Consider the following 24,029-nt stretch of genomic DNA (forward strand, 5'->3'; position numbering starts at 1 on the left):
GGGTGAGAGTAAACAGAAAGTGTAGAGCATAAACAACAGAGTGCAAAAATGATGCACACGTGGTGAGGAGAGGGAATGAAACACGAGGCAAGTTTTCCTGTGTACTTACATATTCAGCCTCCAGTGAAACAAATCCCAACTTTCTACTCTCAAATGCGATTTTTCCACTCTAAGTGCTTTGAGCAATAGACTGTCCTGCTCCCTTTCTGTCTTGAGGGTACAAAGTGGTACCTCAGTCTCCACCACTGACACCTGATTCAGATCTTGACCCCTTCTAAAATAATTCATACCAAATGTTCATCTGCCTGACCGTCTACCGTACTGATCTGTTTTTAGCTTTCTGATTTTCTTATTTACTTTCTCCATTTCTCTGTACTGTTGCTTTTTTCCCCTGCTCACATCCTAATTTTTTCTTCTCTTTGCTTCATGATCCCTTGAGTTGCACTTTAATGTACAACTACTATGTACTTGGTTCTCCTACCTAAATGCTAGTCATTTCTAATCCTTCTCATACAAACAGTTGAAGTTAGTTTTTTCCAGTTCTCTTTTGAGAGAAAACCCACTACTGCCCTTGTTCCAGCTGTTTACAACAAATTATTCAAGAAGCAAAGAGTTATAGCTGTACTTTTGTTTGGGTTTGGTCAAGATGAATTATTTTCTTCCATGTTACTTTTTGTTCATAAAATATACACTTTATTATTTGCCCCTGTAAGGAGGATTGATTTGAAGTCATGGAGCAACAGAAGTTAGCAGTGAGGCAAGGTACACAGATTCCCTAAGTGTGCTTACTGAGTATCTTAGGTAGGTGAAGCTGCATCCCTGAAAGATGGAAAAAGCCTTCTGTTCCCTGGAATTTGGCCAAGCCAGCTAACATAGGCTTGGGGCAGGTTTCACAAATCCTGAAACGCAAAGGTGAGTGCTGCAGTTTGACCTTCTTCCTTCTCTTTCATCCAGGTTGTGCACTCCTCCTTAACACCAGCAAGGCACCAGCAGTAGCAAAGACTGTCATGACCAGCACAGCATTTCCAGCTCCTTTGAGGAACTCTCCCTGTGAGGCAAGTCATAATGGTTTCTTTTCTTGTGCAATTTACAGAGCTTTTTCTGTGTGTTTGACTCAGGTTTTCAAACATAGGTACTAGGTCAGTAGCAAGGCAACCACTACCTCTGATTTTATTTTCTTTAAAATATACCTATTTATGCCCACTGTGCAGGGGAAAGATATGGTTATCTACTTGAATGCCACAACATGTGCTCTGAAAAACCTATCATATCCTGTCCTCATTGCATCACATGATGTGTTACAATCTTCATAATTAGGTGTGCATTCTGTAAGAGAAGGGCAGCCAGCCTTACATAAACACAGAGAGGAGGAATCTTACTGCGTGAACAAGCGTTATATTTGCAACATCCAAGACAGAACAGTCTTCAGGACTGCCCCTGAGCCATTCAGAAAAGGCAGTGCATGCTTTCTCTAGCACAGCTGGGATTTGGGCTGGCAGCTCTTCACGCTGCTGCACTTCAAACCTACCAGTCCTCGTGTAGGCCTCCTTCATAGGAGTGCTGAAGTTAGCAGCAGCAGAGAGAAATCAATCCAGCATGGAGCCAGGTTCATATTCAAGCAGAAAAGCTATTGATAGTCATAAGACATCAGCTTAAGCAAGTACATCAAGGCTTGCCAGACAACCTTGCTCATGGTTCTCATTTCTGAGTCAGTTGTATTTAACCCTTAAAGTGCACCTTCAGAATGGTGACTTGTCTGCGTCTTATTATTCTGTATCTTCACAGACTGTAGAATCATTGGTAGGATTTATTTCTGACTTATGGCCTTGAACCACACCTAGTGAGTTCAAGCATTTGTCATCTTCATGGTCACTCAGAAATCTCGCATTAGCTTCTGGATCCTGGAGTAGAGGGATTTAGGAAAAAAATGATACTAATGAAGTGCAGCTGTTTGTTGGTTGAGCACTGAACAGACAAAAGAATCTGTTCCAGTGATCTTAAAATGCAGAAAGAACAAGAGGGGATGTGCTGGAAAGTTCTCAGGAATGAAACTACACAGAAGAAGGTGTTTCTTTTCCTTAAAGTTTGGTTTGTTTCACTTCTGTTGGATATCTCTGTTCATACAGCAAAGCGCCTCTGGCTTTGCTCTCTTGATATATTCATGTTCTCTCTCTTTGAAATATATTCTACCTTGTTTTTCCTCCCATCTGTGACAAAGGCGTATGCAGGTTCTGAATATTTTAAGACCTTGCTCTGCCATGGACCAGCAAGAGCGAGTGTTTTTCATAATCCACCTGACACAGGAATCACAGTGAATGATTTCCCAATATCTGTGTATTTTTTTCTTGTGTATACAACACTGCAAATAATTAAACTTGCCTTCGGGGGAGAGGCTGCCGTGTATTTCATCTGCTCACATGCCATCCCACCTCCGTCACTCCCCTTGGCACTTAAAAGGCATCCGGACGCATCCAGCGTTGCAGCTGTCGGTAATAAAGAGTGAAGGGGTTTTGGCAAGGGTTTTGTCTCTTGCCTTTTCATATAGTGTAAAAGCTTCTCTTCTCAGTGGGTCCCTGGTGGCTTCAAATTCTATTTTACTGGAACAATCTGTCTGTGCACAGAATAATTTAATTCCACTTCTCAACACAACAGAAGAGGAGAAAGGAGATATGCCTCCCTATGCACTTATTTCTCCAACAGGTGCCAACAAACTTCCTAATAGTGAAATTATAGTCAGAAAAGAGGTGGTGAAAATACTATAATTCTGTCCTGTATTTATTCACCTTCAACCACTTCTTGATTGAACTGGCTCAAGTTCAGGCACTAAAAGATGAGTTTTCTTTTACATGTCACTGCTGACAGCTTTACCTGGCATGTCACAACTGGGACAGATTCTCTGGCAGCTGAAATCCCACAGAAAATACTCAAAATTCGTGTTGCAAAGGAATCTCAGCAAGTGTGTGTGTGTGAATTAGACCCATTTATTCTTCCACCATCAGATCCAGCCATAAATCTGCCCTTCCTCTTGTATTTGATCCAGCTCTTATGATCCTTTAGATATCTTCCTGCTCTCCTTAGAGCAACAAGGAGGTCAGCAAACATCCTCAGTTTGATCAGATTGACTCCCCTTTCTTCTCCCCTGCTACCTGGAAGATCTGGGGCACCTGCTGTTCAACCAAGTTATTATTTTTTCCGCTTATCCCCTAATTTTCTTTTATCCAGTCATGTTAGACCAATCGCATCCACCACAGCAGGAGCTGATACCCTGCTCTTTAGCCTGAGGTGTTCATAGGAATTAATTACTTCAGCCTCAGCATGAGGAATATTACCTGACACAGTGCTGTTTACCAGGCTGGAGGATTCTGAGGGTTGGCCAGGATGTCCATGAAACCAGGATGCAAAGCTGATAAGGAAACAGCCAAGCAGTCCACAGTGGGTGCTAGCCACAATGAGTTTCTAATGCTTTAAGCTTGTTTTTCCTGCCTGAGCCTGGCTGTTTAATCTTTCACTGTGGCAGACTGGAAAAGGAGGTGGCTGACCAGCCTGGTCCAAAGACCTTCTCTGCTGAGGTTCTGGGCAGCTGTTTGCAGTGGTGTTGGTGTTAGCACTTGGAGACACCACAGCACGGATGAGCTTGGCACATGAACTGTCACTGAGCGTGGGACTAGTGTGACACTCATCTCTGTGCTCGCTGCAGCCTGAGCTCAGTCACCAGGAACATGCAGGGCTGCCCTTTCCATGCCCTGTGGGAGGCTCCTTGTTAACTCAGGAAAGGAAACATCAGCCTCAGCTACTCTGCACTGCCCCACATGCATCAAAAGATGGGAAAAAGATAAAAATGCACATAGGAGATACTGTAATAAACACAGCCTGTACTTTCCCAGACTTTTGGGATTGGCCTAATGTGCCTTGCACTTTGTGTACAGCTTTGTATTGCACTTCACTCCTATTTGTTTTGAGCAGCCTTGTGTTTTCATTTTCTTTGTTCTTCAGTGCTTTTGGCAGGTCAGAGTAGTCCGTTTGTGATGCTGCCCTTTATTCTTGGTTCAGTTAGTTTTTCTCTTTTCTTTTGTTGTTTTATTAAATCTTGGCTGGAGTATCCTGGCTTCAAAGAATCTCTCTTGTTTGCAGTCCAGACAGCCTTTGTTATCTTTTTCATGTTGCACTTTCAGTAGAGCCCTTTGCTTATTGACCCCTTTAAGTCTGTGTTTAAAACCCACTCTTTATTGAAGAGGGAAGCTGTGGTACTTCTACTAAATCTTGGGTGAGTGCAGGAAGTGGTTCACATAGTCTGTGAAGTGATGCTCCATTACCCTGAAGTAGCCAGAGAGGGGAGATGCAACAAAAAGCTCAGGAAATGCTTCTGGAACCAAACAGTCACAATAATCAAGAGTGAAAACCTTTTAACCCACACGTAAAAGTTCACTGGAAGTAAAGCAGATGTAATTGAGCATAGGAATGCACATGAAGTACAAAGAATTAAGCCAAAGAGTGGCCTGATTTAAAGGCAGAGTTTTTAGAGCTTGAGCAGTAAAGCACAGCTTTCCTTTCCCTTCTGTCACACTGAGATTCCCCTCCTCTAAGTGGGAATCAATTGGCATGTGCAAGGCTGACAGGGCAAAGAGGAGCATGGGATGGATAGGCATTTCCTCATTTTGAAGAAGAAATCTATATGCATGTCATTAGAAGCTGTACTGGTGTTTGGGAACCTAGGAAACCTCACTGCAATTAAATCCAAGGGAAGTGCTGTCATCTCAGACACCACCATGGCAAAACTAATTGCTTTACCACAGTTGATAGCCCCTAGGTGGGCACAGTTTCCAAACTATCATGGCTACCTTCTTCTCAGTACTTCACAAAGAAGTCAGAGAGCTGACAGAAGTGTTGCAGGTGCCCAGGGATTACTCACCTTTGTGTGAAAGCTGGAGACTCAGTTTTGACCCCCCCTGTCTAGACAAAGCAATCCCATCTCCCTCAGTCCAGCATTATTGCTGTACAGGTGCAGTCACATGTGCTGACTGGCTTTTCCTCCCTTTTTTTAGAGATGTTCCCTGATGTCTGCATCCTCAGGCCTTGAAGGATGTTGTGGTACCTGTAGGTCATAAGAAACACACATGTTTGTGGGTTTTATGTCTCATAAAGACATCCAAGATGATGGCACAGTTGTACCTGCCTGGGCTGTAGTCTTGCATCTATCCTGCAAGATTTCATTTTGGGGTGGGTTGTTACTACTCCTTCTGCTTGGAAGTCACTCCAGAAACATGAGCAGTCTGGAGAACGATTTTTAGACAGGCTGTGCTTTGCTCAGCTCCAGGGAATCTGTGACAGAATCTCAGTGCCATGCCTGATAAGTAAAAGCCGAGCGTGCAGCTCTGGTGTGGGCTGTCATAGAGAAGGAGAGTAACAGCAGAGCTGCTGTTGCCTGCATGGGGGTGAATTTGAAATTAGCCTTAAATGTTATTTCATGCATCTCCACAGAGTAAGGTGACTCTGCAAGAGGGACTGCTTTGTGATTAGGAGCCAGATTAATTCATTTTCCTGGTAGGCCCTAGGTCAAACTTTTTAAAGGGTATAGTTGTGCCGGGAAACAGTGAAAACAGATTCCTATGACAGTAAATGTGTTTTGTGCTTTTGGCTGTGTTTAAAATAATGAAAATATTTTTCTGATGCTATTTTGACATTTCAACTAGCTGTTTGTTGAAAGCCACCATTATGTTATGTAAGTTAGAACTAAACTGTGCCAGATTTCTTTAACACCTGAAATTACTTTTTGAATGTAAATGTACTCTTGCTTGAAAATAAATATAACATATTGATGTAGAACAGTATAGTTGAAGTTTGCCTTCTCAGTCAGGTTTACAGATATAAAGATGTTTTCATCCTCTCTGTTTATTAATTCGGTTCTCTTTTCTATGCAGAAGTGCTGCATATTTTCAAGGCATGTAAGTCAATAATATAAATCATTCCTTGAGTGCCTTCTGAGCCCCATGCTTCCACCTGCATTGTGTCTCCTTTTCTCCTCTACTCCTTGAGCTTTAAATAACTTAGAAGCATACATGGTAATAACATTGACACTGAAAATTTACGAGCATGAAAAATGCAACACAGATATGCCTCTAGCTCAGCCTTTCATGTGCTTTATTTGGCAGAATATTCTTAGCATACTTTTTTATTTTAAAATGTTGTTTTTAAAATTTGTACAGCTTATTCACTGTCATGTGTCTTCTCCTGTTCCCTTGCTCCCAACTGGCTTTTGTGTCACAGGATCAGAGGATCTATAGCATCTGAAATCTCTTGAATGCTGGTCATTCCACAGTACTCTGACATCAGAATTCTGCACACTTTCTCTTTTGTTGTTGCTTTTATTTTTCTCTTTGTCCGTTTTCTGAAATAAAGAAATAATGTGGGAATAAATAGTGGGAGAATCTGTTCATATAAACATGAGCCTGCCTGGGTATTTTAAAGCTACATAATCAGATCAGTTAATTAGAATTCTATAATTTACAAAAGGTTTTTACTTATACACCTGAGTCCTCATCTAAAGCAGAAATGTCTGCAGACTACAAGAGAGTCTGATCATGCATTGTTGTAGATCTGGCCAAAAACCAGAAATAAGACCTTTTGATCCTCTTTATTATTCAGGAGAGTCCAAGTCTGAATTGCTGAACACTACTAATAGATGTCTTTGCTTGTACTGTTGTGTGCAACCATTTCTCATTTCTAGTAAGAAAAAAAAAATCATCAGTGTGATAAACTTCACCTGTCAAAGGTAGCTCATATATGTACAAAGCTTACTGAGACTTGGCAAAAGTGTCTGCAGCTATTGCCTAATTTTGTGCAAATCGCATTCCAGCTTGCAGCTTCAGTTTCTCGTCAATAATGAGATGTTTTCCAAGCTTCTTTAATACCTGAGTTACATTTACAGGATCAGCGCATTCACCACTGAAAACAGTTTCTACTGTTTCCCTTGCAGTGAAGAAGACCCAAGGAAACAGTAACATTTTTCAGGAGACTAAATGTCTGCATTTCAAAAATCCACTGTTCCTTGTCAGGCAAATTTTGGGCAATTCCTTTGAGCAAGGACCATGGAGGGAAGGAGCAAGGACTTGGGGGCATCACAACTAAGTAATGTGCTGTCTGAGAAGATGAAAACCTGTGTTCTAGAGTTGAGGTGTTGCTGGCCAAGAGAGCCACCAGTGAGATCCAACTACTGCAGTTCCTTGGGAGCAAAATGCCTGTAGATTCTTCTCTGTCTTCTTAAAACTACTTTACTCCAAGCCCTGTTTGAAGTATGTTTTTATTTTCCAGTTCCTTTTTCACTTGTGTTAAAGAGAGCCAAGTATCTATTCCTGCCAGGTAGGACCATAATGCTAATAGTCAGCATCATTGCCATGCAGAAAGGGAGGAAAAAGAAACAGCAGCTCTCCAGGGTGTCACTGCAGAATGTTTTATTTATGCTGCTGCAAGTGTGTGTCATTGGTCCTCGGTCAGGCATCTCGGAGATAGTTTATGCTGGAATGTTTCTAGCCATTAAAGTAGATTCAGAGGTGTCAGCAAGTTCAAACTTCACCCAGAAGGTTCTTGGTATTTTATTTCTCTTTTTTTGCAAAAGGAAGTAAAATGGAAGTCTCAGTTCTCAAGTGGTGGTGAAGTTATGCGGCTTGTGCTGGAAAATCTACCTTCCTTGTTTTTCTTCACCTGACAAGCCCTGTTGATATTGATAAGAATTAGTTTTTGGGTTTTTTTTTTTTCTTTCTGGGATGAATTGAGTCTCCTGTTTGTCAGTTCAGAAACTCCACCAACTCAGAGACTAAGGGGATGCTCAGAAGGCATTCTTCCAGATGGTGCTCGCAGTAGAGTGCATGTAGCCATCCGACCTGAGTTTTGCCTCAATATGCTGTGTATTTACCATGGGCTCTCCCTCCTGTTAATTTTCCCCAGATCAGTTTAGACCATTTCATTTACTGAGTCAGTGGGTTTGCATATGAACAGCTGATCACCAGCTCTGGTGGGTTCTAAAGCCAGAAAGCAAGGTGCCATTGAGCCACTGCCTACCTTCTATGCTTAATTAATTTCTCAGTGATGTTTCTAGCTTCTGAATATTTTACTGCTAATTTAACACGGAGGGAGATGTTTGATGCATAATGTTGGGGTATTCCACCAACAGCCCAGCTTTAGATTTTTCCAAATGTGCCACTGCTCTGCTTGCAGGGTGCACTGTGTGTGTAGTGCCATCTGCCATCATTGATGCTGTATTCAACCGAATGAATGCCAGCCCCATTCAGAAGTCTCTACTATGGTATCCAGCTCATCATCTGCTCTGGTTCACTTCAGCAGGTGTGAAAAGACCTGGACTGCCCTGCTGTGAGGATTAGAAACCATGGAAATCACAGCCAAAAATGCCCATTTGGACACAGTGCCAGTCGATTCACTCAGAGCCAGTTCATTAGAGTTTGCATATTGCACTTTGCCAATGAGCTGATCTCCCACATCTATTGCCAGCTACTTCTTTCCTTCAAACAGCTGACATGTGTGCAAAGGCATTCATTCCAATTCATCAGTTGCTTCAGCTTTTGCTCTAGTGTTACGTTAACAGCTATCAAAGGCTTGTTCTTCCCTCACTTCTGACCATGTAGATGTTGCCTCTTACTTTCTGGCAGGTCTCCAGAAGAGACAGAAGTCTCAAAGCCTCTGCCTAGTGGGAGCTTTACCTCTCAAATTTTAAACTATCAAAATGGCACAGTGAAGTTGTTCCAACTCACCTGTATTAAAAAATATCACATAGTGGTTGCACAGGGAGTTGGCACTTGAGTCCTAAAAGAGGACATGTGGAATCTCAGTAAAAGGTGTTGCTTTCCCTGGTATAGGTGGAAGGTTTTAAATGTCTACTGGCATTCCAAACTTATTTGAACAAACAGTTTAGTCAGTTTTGTCTCTAGGGAAATTACTTTATTGGGTCTGAAAGGTATAAATTTTCACCTAAATTCACACAAAAAAAGGCCTCTCTTTGTAGGCATTTGAAAATATAGAATACCCAACAAGTTCTTTCATCTTGATTGTCACCTGTTAGGAGTAACCATGCAGACACCAAGTTTGAAAGCATTAGCCTCCCACACCATGAACATTTGTCAGCAGCCTCTCTCACCAGTGCTGGGTATGAGCTCAGCCCTCCTCAGCTGCCTCCATGGCCATCATGTTGTGAATCTGAAATAGCTCCTGGCCATCCTGCTCAACTGCTTTTTCTCTGTAGTGTCTGGGAGGTGAAAATTCTCACACTTGCTGCTGTGATTTCCACTTTCTGACTCTGGAAATAGCCTTGGGACTCCATGAATCCTTTCCTGGAACTGGGGTAGGAGTGAGCTGGAAATTAGGCTTGACCAGTGTCCAGGCTTGACCAGCTTGTCCCCAGAAGTGCTGTGGGCACCTGTGATGGTTTGCTGAACCACTCAAAATCCTACACATCAATTTTGGATGTATGGCCAAAGTAATGTAACAAAATGGTTTCACAAACACAAACTGACATATCTGTTTGTGCATCTATCAATCCTTGGGTTATACAGTACAATTGATTCCAGGCAAATCCAGTAATTTTTGGACTGGAGAAAGAGAAGACCCCCATCTAGATTATTCAGTCTCTGTCAGTTTTGCAGTACAAAGTCACTTTTTTCTTTGTAACTTTGGAGACAGGCAGATGAGCTGTAGTGTTTACCCAAATTCAGTACTGGTAATTAATACAATGGATATCCAGAATTTTCTTCCACCCACTCCAAAATTGTGATCATAAACTAGGAATAATAGCAACACTTCTGTCATTTTGATGCCTACATCTGATTTGGCTGCCAGAACAAACTTACACCATGACATAGGAACAGCAAGCAAAATTTATCAGTTTTGTTTTATGCTGAGAAATGGATACGGATGTTCTGTGCTATCAAAGCAAGGAAGTAATGTTATCAGGTGTTCCTTTGTAAAATACAAACTTAATTCCGAGCCTCCTGACTTTGGTGGTGGCTTTGAAGTGCTAAAAAATAGAGTGCTTTATTTAATATGTATGGATATTAGATATTGTGCTGAACACTTTCTTGTGTCCAAAACATCCATCGTTAATGTAGCTTTAATAAACTCATTCTTTCAGCATTCTCACCTCTATTGGTTATTGAGATGAAACCCAGCTCCTGAATACAATATATGTGGTATTTTACTTATAGTCTTTATCAACAAAGGCTAGCTCCTCATCTTTTACCCAAGAAAATAAGACTATATTCATATAGTATGGATTGTGAAACTAGCCTAATGTGGAAGGAATTGTTTTTCTTTTTATACAGTGAGAGAGAGAAAGTCATAAAATGAGAAAACTACATGAAATAATTTTACATACAGGGATAAATGCATAGAAATGGATTCAATTACATTATCATAACAAAAATGTTAGAAAAATGGTTCCCTGCAGTATTTTAATTAATAAAAACCCCAGCAAATTATTACTGAGCTTTGATTGAAAAATCTGTAGAAACTTGGATGGAAAGTAAAAACTGATTTTTGCAAAGAGTATCTGGGGGATGAGGATGTGATTACTAGTGATGCCTGCTTATTGCAATCTTCTCCCCGTGTTTTTTGCTGCTACTGCTGCTGGAATATAAAAGTTTATTACTGAATAAGTTGTTAGTCTTTAAGTGAATCTCTTAGGTGGCATCTTAGGGGCGTGTAGTCTTTGTACTGCTCAAAACAGAGGTACAATCTTATCCCTGTAAAATTAGCCACATATGTGAAAGCTAAAACAGACTGTTTAGACTCTTAAAAAAAAAAAAAAAAAGGCCAGTCATTTCAATGTTTAATAGCATACACTAAGTATCACAGGCTTCCATATCTGTGGAGTTTCCTATAGGGATGACATGAGTTTAAGTATGGGAGAATCACCTTTTCGGTAATTGGAAAGCAAGGAAAGAAGAATTGATAACTTTGTTCACTTTTGAATAATGTTTGTGATGTTTAATCTCATATGTTCTATTTCTTCTAGCTACGAATGTCATGGCTCATCCATGGTGTCCTGCTGGGAAATGTATCCCTGATGCTGGTGGAGAACAAGACAGGAAAGGAGCAGAGCTGGATGTTCTGGCACTCAGAGAACAGCGAAGGTTTGGGAATATGGCAGTGGATGATCTTACCTCTCCCAGAGATACTGGATAGGTATGAGTCTCCTCATTCTCCTGCATGATGATCAATCCTGTCAGCACTAGCTACCTGGCAATGAATATGCCCAGCATTGCTCCTGGAAGCTGTTCCCTCGGGTAGAAGGGAGCTGCTTTGTCCTCTGTGAGGCATCTTCTGTTAGAAGCAGGCAATGAGAATAACTGAGTATTTGGGGCAAAGTACACAGTTTTGCAATTCCCAAGTCTGAGTTTTGGTTCAAAAGCTCATTCCATGGGTAGTCTACAGCAAGGTGCTTAAACCTGTGTCCCCTTTCATTGACTGGGAACCACTCTCTTCGCATGCTGTTCTATGTTGCATGTTTGGTGCTCTCTCATGGTGTGTGAGAGCTGGATGTAAGCTGCATAGATATTTTTTCTGGGTATCAAAGCCCCTGGTGTTCAATGTGTCTAATTCTGAGGGTGAAGAGGTGGGAAAAGAGCCTGCTGCAAAATCAGGCAGGGATCCATCTTTGTGTTAGCTGTAGCAGAAGCCTACCTTGATAAAGGGCTGTGCCAATCATGGCTCTGTTCTGGCTTGAGGCATAGAAGGTTTATCTGGTAGCGTATGCTTATTTAAAGTGTTGTTTTAGCTGTTTCTTGCCAGTGATCTTTAAAGGAATACCCTTGTTCATTGTTTACTTTTAACGTGTGATGTTTCTAGAGAAGGCACAGACATGCTTCACCTCCTGCTGCCCTGGCCCTTAGGCTGCAAGATCTGCATCTACCATCTGTGTTGTGAATACTGGTGTCCCTTGTCTTTTTGGAAACCTGTGCCCTAGAACTAATGGATTTCATTAAGGGGTAGTTTGTCTTCTAAGAACTTTGAACAAACATTATATGAATATGTCTTTTATCTTCCTGGCACCTGGGGATGCGTGTAGGCTGCAAATACAAGGACATTGCCAATGCTTTGGTCCTGAATGTATAATTAATATGAGTGCATCAAAGGTGTAAAAAATGCCAGCATTAAGCTTATTGTGCAGTCACTGGTGAAGCACCATTTGTAAAAATACCTGGTTGCTTCATTCCCTTCAGCTGTGTTTCCTTTGAAGAATGGTATATTTTGCCATTATTATTTATGTGATTTATTTCCTAATGTTGCCAGGGGAATGTTTTGTACCTGAATTATTCTGTACCCTTGTACTATTGCTTTCCTTTAAATTCTCTCTGGTTGCAGAGTCAGGCAGAGAACACTTTGATCTTAGGAGTCAGGCTAGCAGTGGTTCATGAGAAATCATGGATTCAGCTGATAACACGGTGCTGACTATTATGTATAAGGTGCTGACACGCTTACTTCCCCATTGCTTACAGAGAAAGACAGATGGGTTCCCTGAAGGAATGGAGTTTGTTGTAGGTTAGGACATAAGCGTGGAACACTTTGAAGTTTTGGTGTCTCTTGAAAAGTTTTTGTCCTTATTTATTCACAGAAACTGTGCTATGTTAATGAATTTTTCTTCTGAGATTGATTTAATTGAAACCAGTCCTTCCTGGGAAGAAAGATCATATTTCCAAGTCTCTCTCCTATAAGACTTGAAAATACTGCCAGCATCTTTCTTACCATCTCAAAACCTGTTTCTTAGGAAATATGAACTGCTGTACAGATTAGGAAGGAATTCTATGGAAGTATACACCAAAATGGTATTGGTGAGACTCCAGTATATAAATGGAGATAAATGACAGTTTTATTGAACTGTAAGAAGTAGTTAATTGATGTGAACACAGTGCTGGTGCTGCTGAAAGCTTGCTGTGTCTGTCTTTTTCTAATTGGTTCCCGTGTCAGAAGCTGCGAGGGTCTGTGTTAGAACCACGATATTGCAGATATTCCTACCGGAGGAGCTGAAAGTTTCAATCACCTTACAGAAGTAAAGCTCTCAAGTAAAGCACACCAGTGTACCAGTTTCACACAAAATTAAAGCACATTCCATTGTGACTGGGAAACTGAATGGAAAGTGTTATTAATAACGAGATAATATGCTCTAAAACTGCTCAAAAGCATGCTTGTTTAAAAGCTGCTTAGCCATAATTTCCATGTTTGGCTTACAGCACTTCAAAGAATCATTAGGAAGACTTCCAAGAAATTAGATCAGCTCTATCTTTAGAAACAGACATTTCTTAAATGTTTGATATGCCTCAGGCTGTTGGGAGAAATTATACTTTGGCAGAAAATCACAGCTAGAACATTTCAGGTGAATTGGCAATAACAGAAAAGAGGGAGGAGTAAGACAAAGAAGTTAAATTGTGACTGAGGGACAGTAGATTTCTAGCTCTGTGTTAGCCTGGGCAACCTTGGACACGTGCAAGCACAATTTCACCCTGTGTGAGGTCTTACCTCTTCTGCATGGACTTGGAAGAAGCTGAAGTAGTGCTGGCACTTTACATCATCCTGAAGTTATCTATCCCCTTTTGCTCTGGAAGATGTTAGCAGAACAATCCTGAGAGCTCATGTGTTGTGTTGGTAACAGAGTTGTAACCCAGTCACAAATGCTCAGGATCCTTGTGCATGGGGGAGGAAGGACCAAGAGCCTGGTCAAGGATGTGTCATTAAGGAAGACAGCTGTGGGCAAGAGCTCCTTGAGCTGTTGGAGGAACAGGTTGTGCCTACCAGAGGCAAAAGGCAACAGAGGCACTGTGTTTTAAGTTCCCAGTGAGATGTACTCAACATGGATGAACAATCCTTGCTGTGATTTGTTATCCCCTGTAGAGCCACTTGCCCCTTTCTAAAGGATTCATTATCTGCAAATCAAATAATCTGCACAGATTAGTGAAAGATAGAGAAATGGTTAATTTTACTTACTGGGATTTACACATTAGTGCAATACTGCAACATTTGGATTGGGAGTGGAATGGAGAACCATCTTATAAATTATAAGATTGTTTTACTTGATGGAAAATTTGTTTTCCAGTGAAAAGTGATAAGTCTGTCAAGGGCTGTTCATTTTTAACTTCACAGAAATGCAAGTAGGAAACAGTCTTGAAAACTATATTGTAGTTGTTAGTTTGAGCTTGCTTTTTTTATATATTTTCTTTTATTAGTACATGTGAATTTAAATTTTAGTAATGATAATGTTGTGTGACTGTGACAGCAAGAGCAAACAGAAGCCTGATGTAATTGAAGATGAGTGATTTGTGTAGCTAATAATTAGACATTGTGTTAGTTAAACAGTGTGGTCAAGGTACAGCACATAGATAAAATACAATCACACGTAACTAAGTGATTCTCTGGAGCTTGCTATAGGCTGATGTTGATTATCACCAACACTTAGCAACTGTTTGCTACGCAGTGTGAAAGGTGGAAAAGGATTAACTCTAATAGGCTGAAGCCTGACTGGAAAATTAATGCTTTAAGAAACAAATTTTAAATCTCAATTTTTGCTCCCTTGATGAAGCTGAGACCAGCCATGTAGAGCAGCAAGTAGACTAAAAGTTCTCTGGGTCCCTCTACCACCTGGCTGAAGTTGCCTGGAAGTGGATTCCATGTGAGCCAGACCAGCCCAGATGTGGTCTTTTAAAGCCTATATTCTCTACTAACCCTTTCCCTTTCATTAAAAATATTTCACTTTAACCTCTGTAAGGGGAATTTGGTAAAAATGGCTAATATTAATAGTAACCTGTCCCACCTCAGTGCAGTCTCATGACAGAAGAAGACTGTGTAGAAATATAAAAGGAATTTAAATGTGTTTACTGGTTAGAAAGGTTTCTTTGGTTTCCTTTCTTCCTAAATTTTTTTGGCATTACAACATCTAAATTTTTAGCCGGTCTTTATTAGTAGTGGCCAGATGGAGGATGGAATAGGAGGAGTTTACTTGAGGTCCCTAGAAATTAAATTTTTAGTCATTAATATCAGTACCATTTGCCTTGTCACTGGTAGCAAGGCCGGGCCATGTCCTTCTAGCAGGGAAGCATGTTCAGAAAGTGAAAAACCAATTTTCTTTTGGTCCCATAGTGCTTAGAGGGCTTCAAAATTATTTTCTTGCTGGTGACCTTCTCCTCAGCACTGACTGAGAATTTTATTATGTTGGAAGGGATCAGTGAGGTGACTTACCTGGAAGGCTGTGTAAGGATGAGAGCTTGCTGAGGAAGAAAGCAGAAATACCTACAGACAGCAGTTACCTCAGAGGGTGATATTCTGTTGCAAGAATTCAAGTCCCAACAACTGCACTTTCTATTTTGTTTTAACTGGCTTCATTACCTATTCCAATTTTTCTGACTTGCTGGATTTTTACAAACTACACTGGCTCTCATTAGGTTTTGGTTTCCACATCCATGTGGGATTCCCTTTTGGTCCATGGGAGTGAGATTGTCTGTTCTGTCTGGCTCCCTCAGCAGCTCCGGTCTCAGTGGCAGCCACAGCACCTGGGGACCCTCTCACTCACTGCAGCAGTAAAAAGAAGTCTCATTTCATACCCCTCTCTCTCCACCAGCTGTGGCTAAACACTCCTCTTGTGCAGGAATTTTCCCTGCATTGCTCTGTCTTTCCCTCTCACTCTTTTCAGAATTTATTTATAAGTTTCTGAGCATCAGGTTTCCCATTTGGAAAGAAAAGGAAAAGGAAGGCTCTTGGCAATATTTTTAACCCAGGGGCCTGTTTATCTCATGTTATTCCTAAATTTTCTTCCCATTCTCTAAGAAGAAACGGGGACCCTAGCTAGTCATATGTCTGCCTACACATTACCACATATATACATTAACTGCTCAATCTGCCCCCAGATCTCTTCAGTCTGTCCTGCATCCACCCAACAAGCCTAGGCTGTGCTGCCCCGAGGTGGCCACACATTATTTTGTGAAAAGCAGTGAGACCTTAACAACCAGATCACTGCTCTTCTGCTCTCTAGCATTAATTATGTCTGTCTGTGACTGTCCTCCCCCTGAAAGAATTATTCTGAAAATGTTGTTCTGTGCATCTGAAAAGAGGGTTTTGGTGACAGAGTGTGCAGAGTGCCTGTGACAGATTTTGTACATGCATGGTTGTCTTTAACAACACCTTTGAATCTTAATCTTTATTACTAGCTATTAAGTAACTTCCTGCATGGTAATTCTGCCTCTCTGAGTTTGGTTAACATGCTTATATTTCTCCAAATCACCTAATTTCATCTAAATGTGTCTTTTATCCCAAATAGTAAGTATTCCTTTGTGAAGTGAGCTAACAATGCATCATTTGTAACAGAGAAGTTAATGGGAACCCAAATGTAATAAGGGTTAGCGACCTGAAATTTCTCCATTCTGTGACTACCTCGGTCTCAAGCAGGTTCAGCCATAATTATTTGAGCTAGGTAGAGAGAGAAATCAGTTCCATCAGAGGCAAAACATTCCCAGTTCTGAAATGAGATCTGTACGTACAGACATGCTGTGTTCGTGTCACTGCATGGGGGATTGAGTACAGAGGAGATTAACGTTCAATCTTGGTTAATAATCCCTGTCTTTTATGATAAAAAGAAAAAAAATAATTATTATGAGCCTTTCTAAAATAATGGCATGAAGGCAGCTGCCTGAGTCTGGATAATGAAAACCTGAACTGTCTGTAGGAACCAGGGACAATATTTAGGTGAAATTCAGAGTAGTTACTGAAGGGACAGAGCTGCAGCATTTGCACAAAATCAGCTTGCAGAGGTTTTCAATGCAATAAGGATGGGTTTTTTATTTCCCTTTCATCAGGAAAAGATAAAATACGTGCAAAACCTAACATTTATGTGCAATGAAGATCTAGGGATAGGTGATGTGAGCAAAAGAGTTTGTCCTCATGGAGGCTATACCAACATAACTATAAATATATTTTCACACTTTTAGTTCTGCATTTCCCTCTCTAACAAGCCCCAAATATTTTGGGGGAGAACCAGCCTTCTGTGAGAATCAAGAAAAAAAAAGTAATCAAAAAGAAGGAGCTGAACAGAAAATGCAGGGTGATGAGACAAACTGAGTCAAACTCAAACACTGACCACACTGAAACAAAACCCAAGATTCAAAACACATGAAGAATGGGAAGGTTACAGATTAGAAGCTTTGATGTCCTGTTTTGGTCAGATTTAACTGAGTCAAAATATGCTTTCAAAGAACTGTACATCTGGATTGATATTTCACACACGGGGCCAAAGGTACAAACCAAAAAAAAATTCATTTTGTACCATTTCTTATTTGTGACTGAAATATTTGAGCAGTGGTCACCTTTGAGCAGTTTTTGAATTTATGTAAAATTTGTATCCTTCAAACAGAGGAGCTGATGTTCCCCAGAGAGGAGATTGAAACAAGGAGGGGAGGGTGTCCCCCTGGTACAGCATTTCCTATTTGCCTCAAACAGAATTTCTTTCTTAAAGGCCTTTGTATGTTTGCTTTTGCAGCTCAGCTAACACTCAGCTCTACAGGATGTAACTTGTACTTCCCAATTGTCATACATCTGAGGAATCCTCTTTCTAGCTGTGCTTCAGGTTGAGTAGGGCAAAAGGATGCAGTTAAGAAGTAATTTGCACCAGTCCTCAAGTCATAATTTTTCTAATATCCAAGTCATTAAAGTGTTTCATGGCTGCCATACTTTCATTCCTATGAAGAAATCTAGCTTACAAACACACATTTATCTGATGAGGATCTGGCTTCCATGTGAAGAAGTTGCTGGGATTTATTAAGCAACAAAGTCGTGACAAACTTGCCAGCTGTAATTTGGCTGCTCCTGTAAAATTGCCTTCAGGAATATTCTTCCCTAACCATTCACTGCAGCATCAGTGTCTGCAGTGGGTGTGTGTGCATGGCTGTGGACCAGTATCTGTGCTGGGGCCAGTGGAGATAGTGGGTGTGCAGTCAGCATCACCCCTCTTTGATCTGTGCACAAACACCCGTGAGACATTGTCACCTCCAGCATTGTTCTGAGTCACTGCAGTAACATTGCTGCTTCATTATCAGCTCCCACCAAAGTCAGAGGGAGTTATTGCATTATTTCATTGATTTCTGGGATCAAACAGAAAAGGAAGGGAAAAAAAAAAAAAAGAGGGAGCAAGGGAATGAGTTTGTCTGTGGAGTTTTTTCCATCTCACTGATGTGTGACATTTCCATCTTGAGTTTTGATTAAATTTTCCTTAATTAGCCCATTAAGCTAAAGCCACCAAAGCTAATGATTGAAATGTTGGTTAACTGATGATCTTGTTTCAATGGAATTTGAAAGACATCATATTTCTAAATTAATAGTGGCATTAAACTAGAGACGATAAAATGATGAACTATTTGTTGCAGAAATGCGGGTCTCAAGAGAAGGTTTGTACTGAAACTGCTTTCGTGTTAGCAAAAAATAAGATTAATAGGCAACCAAAGCAGCACTGATGGTCCTAATACTGTTTATCATTCACAGAATTTTTGTATTTTGGAGGCATTTCAGTCATTCCTTTTCATCCCTGGTGAACTTGTGAAAATTTCTCAAGAGTTCTGGTCCCAGTGGTCCAGCAAGTGAAATCAGCAAGGCTGTCTCTTAACTTGAATGAACTATAAATAAAAAACAACCTATTGTGTTCTGATATGGGCATGTTACACAGCACTCCCTTCAACAACAGAAATACTGGTTTGTATCATGCCTTCAAGGTCTTAGGAGCCGAACATTTGATAATTCTCATAAGAACAACCCTTTATTGACTGAAGAGGCACGACATGAAAAGTGCATCAAAGCATAACACCTTGGGGCATGAACCTTAGGTTCTGCCAAGGAAATTGCCTGAAGATATTTTTAGAAGTGCTTCATTGCCTAGAGGCAGAAAGAAGGTGCATCGTAGTCCTTGCAAAAGTATCTGTCTCTTATGCTGCCTGAGATAAAGTCTGCAGTACTGGAGGGAAAAGCTGACAGAGTGGAATTGCTTATTTGTCTTTGTAATTAATTTTGCAGCCTCAGTTTAACACCTTACAAACATAAATTGACACCAAAGAGTTCCTGTCTCCAAGTGGCATTTAGTGTGCATCCTGAGGAAATAGACTGAGGCTCAAATGCACCAGACCTGATCCCTTCCATGCATCACCAGTGGTCACTGTGTGCAGGGCACTGATTTCCTAAGGCTCCACCCCTACCTCTTCCTGGGCATTTCAGCAGCCCAAAACAGGGAAGGAGAAGCTTCTGCTGAGTCAGTGTTTTACAGTCTGAGGTAGGTGCTGGTTCTCCATTATACAGCAGAACGTGACCTCTGGTGCTTTAGGACCTGTTTCACACACAGTTCAATCACCTCTGCTGCTGGCACTGTGACTTGCAGGAGAAAGATCAGAGCACACTGTGTCTGTCCAACAGCTTTTGTGCAAGTCTTGTATGGCATGTCTCAAACTGAACAGCTTATGTTTATGCTAGAGCTTGTAATTCCACTTGAAGTGTTGTGGAATGTCAGCTGTAGAGCAAATTAGGGAGCGAGGCAAGGGGAGGGCAAAATTCAGTCAGAAGCCAGCTTAATATCCAAGGATTTTATGTTTCCTTGTGTTCTCCTCCTGGACATACCCACAAGGGCTTTCAGGTATCCCAGCTAAGAACTGTGAGACTGCTGTCAGCATCAGACTGAAGTTGCCCTTTTTATGGATTTGGGAAGGACAAAAATATGCTTTTGTGATATTCAGGCTCGTATGGTTGGTGCTGCCACCTTTTGAGGTGATAAAGGTGGATCATTTAGCAAGGAAAATTCTGTCTTGCAATTTGGAGTTTCCTTTGATGCTAGGGATGCTCTTTCTTCACCATATCCACTATTATTTGTGTCAGTCACCTGCTCTTTCATGGCAGCTGCTCATGTCTTTAGAACATAAAAGTCAGTTTTGGAGAAGTCTCTGTATGCACAATGCATATCTCCAAGGAATGAGAAATTTCAGTGTTGGAACAGGGTTGCTTTTTCTACCAGAAATAAAGAGGAGGAACATAGTAACTATATAAATCTTTTCTGTAGTGAGTGGGTTGTGGTCTGTTATAAACCCTTTGCACCTTTGGGAGGCTGACAGGAGTTTATTTCTGTTATGAGGTTTTTGCTTTGGTTGTGTCAGCTTTTCTGACACTGTCCTCAGCTGTAGCTTAGCAAGAGCACCAGTTGCAGAAGATCATGACACTCCAATCTACATATCCTCAAGGTCACACATATCCCTGGGGCCTGTTTTAGCTTTTGTCAGACCTCACTGTCCCCTCTAGAAAGCTGCCGTGTGCTTGAGATCAGTGTGTAAGATGGTTACATTTGTTGACAGAGTCAGGAGGCTCAGTCAAAATCCACTTTGAAAACACAGGAATATGCTGTCCCACAGCAAATATGAACATGACCATGGCAACTTCACTGAAATTTTGGTTTTGAGGTTGGCTTGCTGGTAAAGGAGAGGTAGTATTTAAAAGCAGTAGGAATCATCGAGACTAATGTAAGAATGCCAACATACACAAAGCTGAGAAAAAATAATTTACACCCAGTGACATGCAGGAAGGACTAGAGTCTGTGAGAAGAAAAAAATTCTGCAGGTGTTTAGATCCTTGCTGTAAGGAAGAGACAGCATTTCTAAAGCCTTTCGAAATAAATAGTGCTGCTCCTCAAAAATAACTTGTTCTGTCATCATTTTCTTGTCTAAACTGAAACACCTGCAAGAATCCACATTCTGTCTGAACATTTATCTCTAAAAGAGCAGGAAGCACCAGCAATAGATCTACATTAAAGAGACCCACAAATGGTTTAACTTCTGCTGGCATAAAACATCAAGCTACAACAGAGAATTAGGTTTAAATAATATTTTGTATTCACTTGCAGCTTGTTCTACATCATGTGATAGTTTCATGTTTTTATAGTCTTGATGCAACCTCTGAGCATTGTATCTGACTGCTGAGCTATGGTTGGCTGCTTTCAGAAATTGTTCTCTTTCCTAAGCAGAGTATTATGATTTTATGTGGCAGATATGCATTGAGAGAACATGAACTTGCTAAGCTAAGAGGAAACCTAAATCCATGAGTACACAAAATTAACGCATGGTCAATATACTGTCAGATTTGAAGTATTTCATTTTGGGTAATTTTTGCTCTTCCTGTTGACTTTTAATATCACTGAGGGTGAATTTACAGGGATCTTTCTTCTGGAAAGGTAAGAGTGGCATAACTTCCTGGCAAAAGACAGCTTTCCTTAAATCAGGAAGTGATTTAAGGCAAACCTCCTCAGTTTCTATAAGGAGATAATAAGTTATGCTCTTCCTGTGGACTACCCACTGTCAGTTCCTCTATTTTGTGACTGCCAGGGCTGTTAGATATCCTTTGCTTCCTACAGAGCGCCTCAACACCAAATACTTTCTAAAATGGTTCCAGCCTTTGATTGCTAGATCCTTTTAGGAGCTCCAAATTCAGGAGCCCTGACTACTTATTTTTCTTAACGCTTTAGGGTGTAAATAGCTTGGGAAAATAAAATCACTTAGGGGTCTGTTTGTTTGTTTGGGGGTATTTTTGTGCCAGAATCAAGGGGACTTTGTTTCCTGACAACACACGTGCACACTCTTCTGCTTCCTTCAGGCTGTTTGTTTGGAGGGAAGAGGGGCAATATTCTCTTATTCTGTCCACCTATATTACTGTATAGCTCCCCCCTCCCCTCCTCAGATCATCTTTCCTTGCTAGGAGTGATGATACTTTCTCTATAAATTTAATATTTTTATATGTGCAAAGTTTTTCTCCACCATTCAAAATCTGTTTTAATTGTGAAGAGCTCTGAATTTCACATTCTTTAGCAGAATTTAATCTCATTTTTTCTAATTTGTGCAGGTTTTGGTTTCAGATCACCGCTTCATGGGAAGAAGGTTCTGATGCCATTATTGCTTTTGACAATGTCTCCCTTAGTCTGGACTGTTATTTAACAAGTAAGTTTCCCTTTTTTGTGCAAGCAACTTGTCTTTTATTTGCCATGCAGTTGAAATTTGGAAACTGTGGGGAATGGGCTGGGTATCATCACCTTCAAAAGACTCCTTAAAAGTAAAGGTCTGTGTCAGAAATGACTGTGCTCAGGCAGAGGACCCCATTCAGGTGCACCCCTTATTGGTGGAGCCGGGCTGGGAATGGGTTCCCAGTTTGGCAAAAGTGGGTAGTGAGACACAGGGTGTTGGGAGATCAGCTTCCAGCTGAGGCAGGACCATCACCCATCCAGGCAGGCTGATGCAGAAGCCAGTCTGTGATTACAGATTTCCACATGACCTGGTTTGCTGTGTGGCAGTCATCAAAATGAATGACAGTTGGACACTGGCTGGGAAAAGACAGGCATCCTGTGATTGACACTAACTTTGCAATAACATTGGGCACAATACTCCAGTTAAATTAGAACAAGGTTATTTTATTTAGACTGACATGCATTTAAGTCTGAATCAGAAACTAGGATCTTCACACTCTACTGCTCTGGGGAAAAATTTGGATTCTGATCCTGGCTTTGTGACTGACTGGCCTCTAGAACATGCCCAGTCTGTACCTCTGATGCCACATGTAGATTTTTATTAAACGTTTGTGTCTGACTCATCTTTCATAATCTCATGCATAGTGAATTGCTTAATTTGTAAATGTGTTCAATGATCTGTTACTCTGTACCTCAGACCAACAACTTTCATGAGGGCTGGAGAATTGCTGCTCTGAACAAATTAAACTTCTGCCTTGGGCTGAGCACCAGAACTTAAGTGTGTCCTTTCTTCTCCTACGCTTGAAGCTGTGACCTCTGCAGCCCTGCTCAGACTGAAAACCTCCAAACCACTTCTGCAGTCAGAATGTTTCATCTGCTCTGTGTTACGTTAATTTGCATTGCCTGGGGCATGAGTCTCTCATAATGAGTATTATGCAGTAATACCTCTTGATTTCTGTGCATAAGTACAATATACCTCAAGTTCCAGTATTCAAAGAGACCTTAAAATTAGGATAGAATTAAAGAAAATTCCTCATACTTTTACTGGCTAAAAAAAATTCGTAATAGTTGGTAAAAATTGTATTCTGTATTTCTGCTTTGTGTCTTCATTCACTTAATGTTTTGCCTACCCCTTATTCCTGTTTATTTTCCTTTTGTCTCAGTTCCCTGCCAACAATGGAAAGTAAATCTGCCCATTTCTTTTAATAATGTTATATCCTGTGACTGCAGGCTCTTACTCTCAGCACAGAAGTCTGCAGCCCTTATTTTAACTTCAGTTTTGGATTACATACTGACTCAGTCCCCCTCAGCCATAAACCAATCTGTGATTTCTTGTTTTCTAGTCAGTGGAGAGAAGACACCTCGAGGTACAGCTCCAGACTCAAGCAATTTGCTCATCAGTAGAGGTGGCCAGAAGAAGTTTGGATGGGAACAAAAGCTCCTGGGAAATCTCCAGCTCAGCAGTGCCCCCTTTTCTGATCCAGCAGGTAAATGTCAAGTCTGAGAAGCATCATCAGATAGGAGAGACATCCAAATAGCACAGATATCATTTAGATGTGGCTGAATGCAATTTTTTTCCCCAAAGCCATTGTTTAGAGCTTTTCCCAAGTCCCTTACAAATAAAACAAAAAAAGCATTAGAAAGTAATTACCTTTGGCTGCTAGCTGTAACCTGGATTTAACTGTAGCAGACTGCAAGCTGGTGGAATAACCAGAGGGGGCTGCTTGAAGTAAAATGTGGATTTAAACTGTAAGATAAGTGTGTTTGGTGTCGTTGGCAGGAATCAAAGTGAAGTGTCCGAATTGCCTGAGTTTAGCATTTGTTACCTGAACACACAATTCTAGTTAACACAGACTTGGTTTGAACTCACAGAGCCTCACTTTTTCAGTAAATATTCATTGTCCGTTTGAAACAGTACAGCACTGGACTTATGAAATGTCAGTCTTGTATGTTCATGTTCCTTTATTCTCCACTACCCTTCAGCTCCTCTTTCCAACCTAACTGTAATGGT

General features: G+C 40.9%; 1 protein-coding gene across 5 annotated transcripts in view; it reads left to right on the plus strand.

Annotated features, from left to right (window-relative positions):
* Positions 1-24,029, plus strand: part of ALK (ALK receptor tyrosine kinase) — a 306,665-nt gene that overhangs the window by 236,581 nt on the left and 46,055 nt on the right. For all 5 annotated transcript variants that reach the window (XM_086871346.1, XM_086871357.1, XM_086871366.1 and 2 more), the window contains 4 exons: positions 955-1,055; positions 11,018-11,187; positions 21,901-21,995; positions 23,362-23,505. In XM_086871346.1, the coding sequence (XP_086727472.1) occupies positions 955-1,055; positions 11,018-11,187; positions 21,901-21,995; positions 23,362-23,505 (510 nt within the window). The remainder of the gene's footprint in view (positions 1-954; positions 1,056-11,017; positions 11,188-21,900; positions 21,996-23,361; positions 23,506-24,029) is intronic.

This window comes from Cyanistes caeruleus, chromosome 2 (assembly GCF_971803275.1).
Source record: "Cyanistes caeruleus chromosome 2, bCyaCae1.hap1.1, whole genome shotgun sequence".
NCBI classification, from domain to species: domain Eukaryota; kingdom Metazoa; phylum Chordata; class Aves; order Passeriformes; family Paridae; genus Cyanistes; species Cyanistes caeruleus.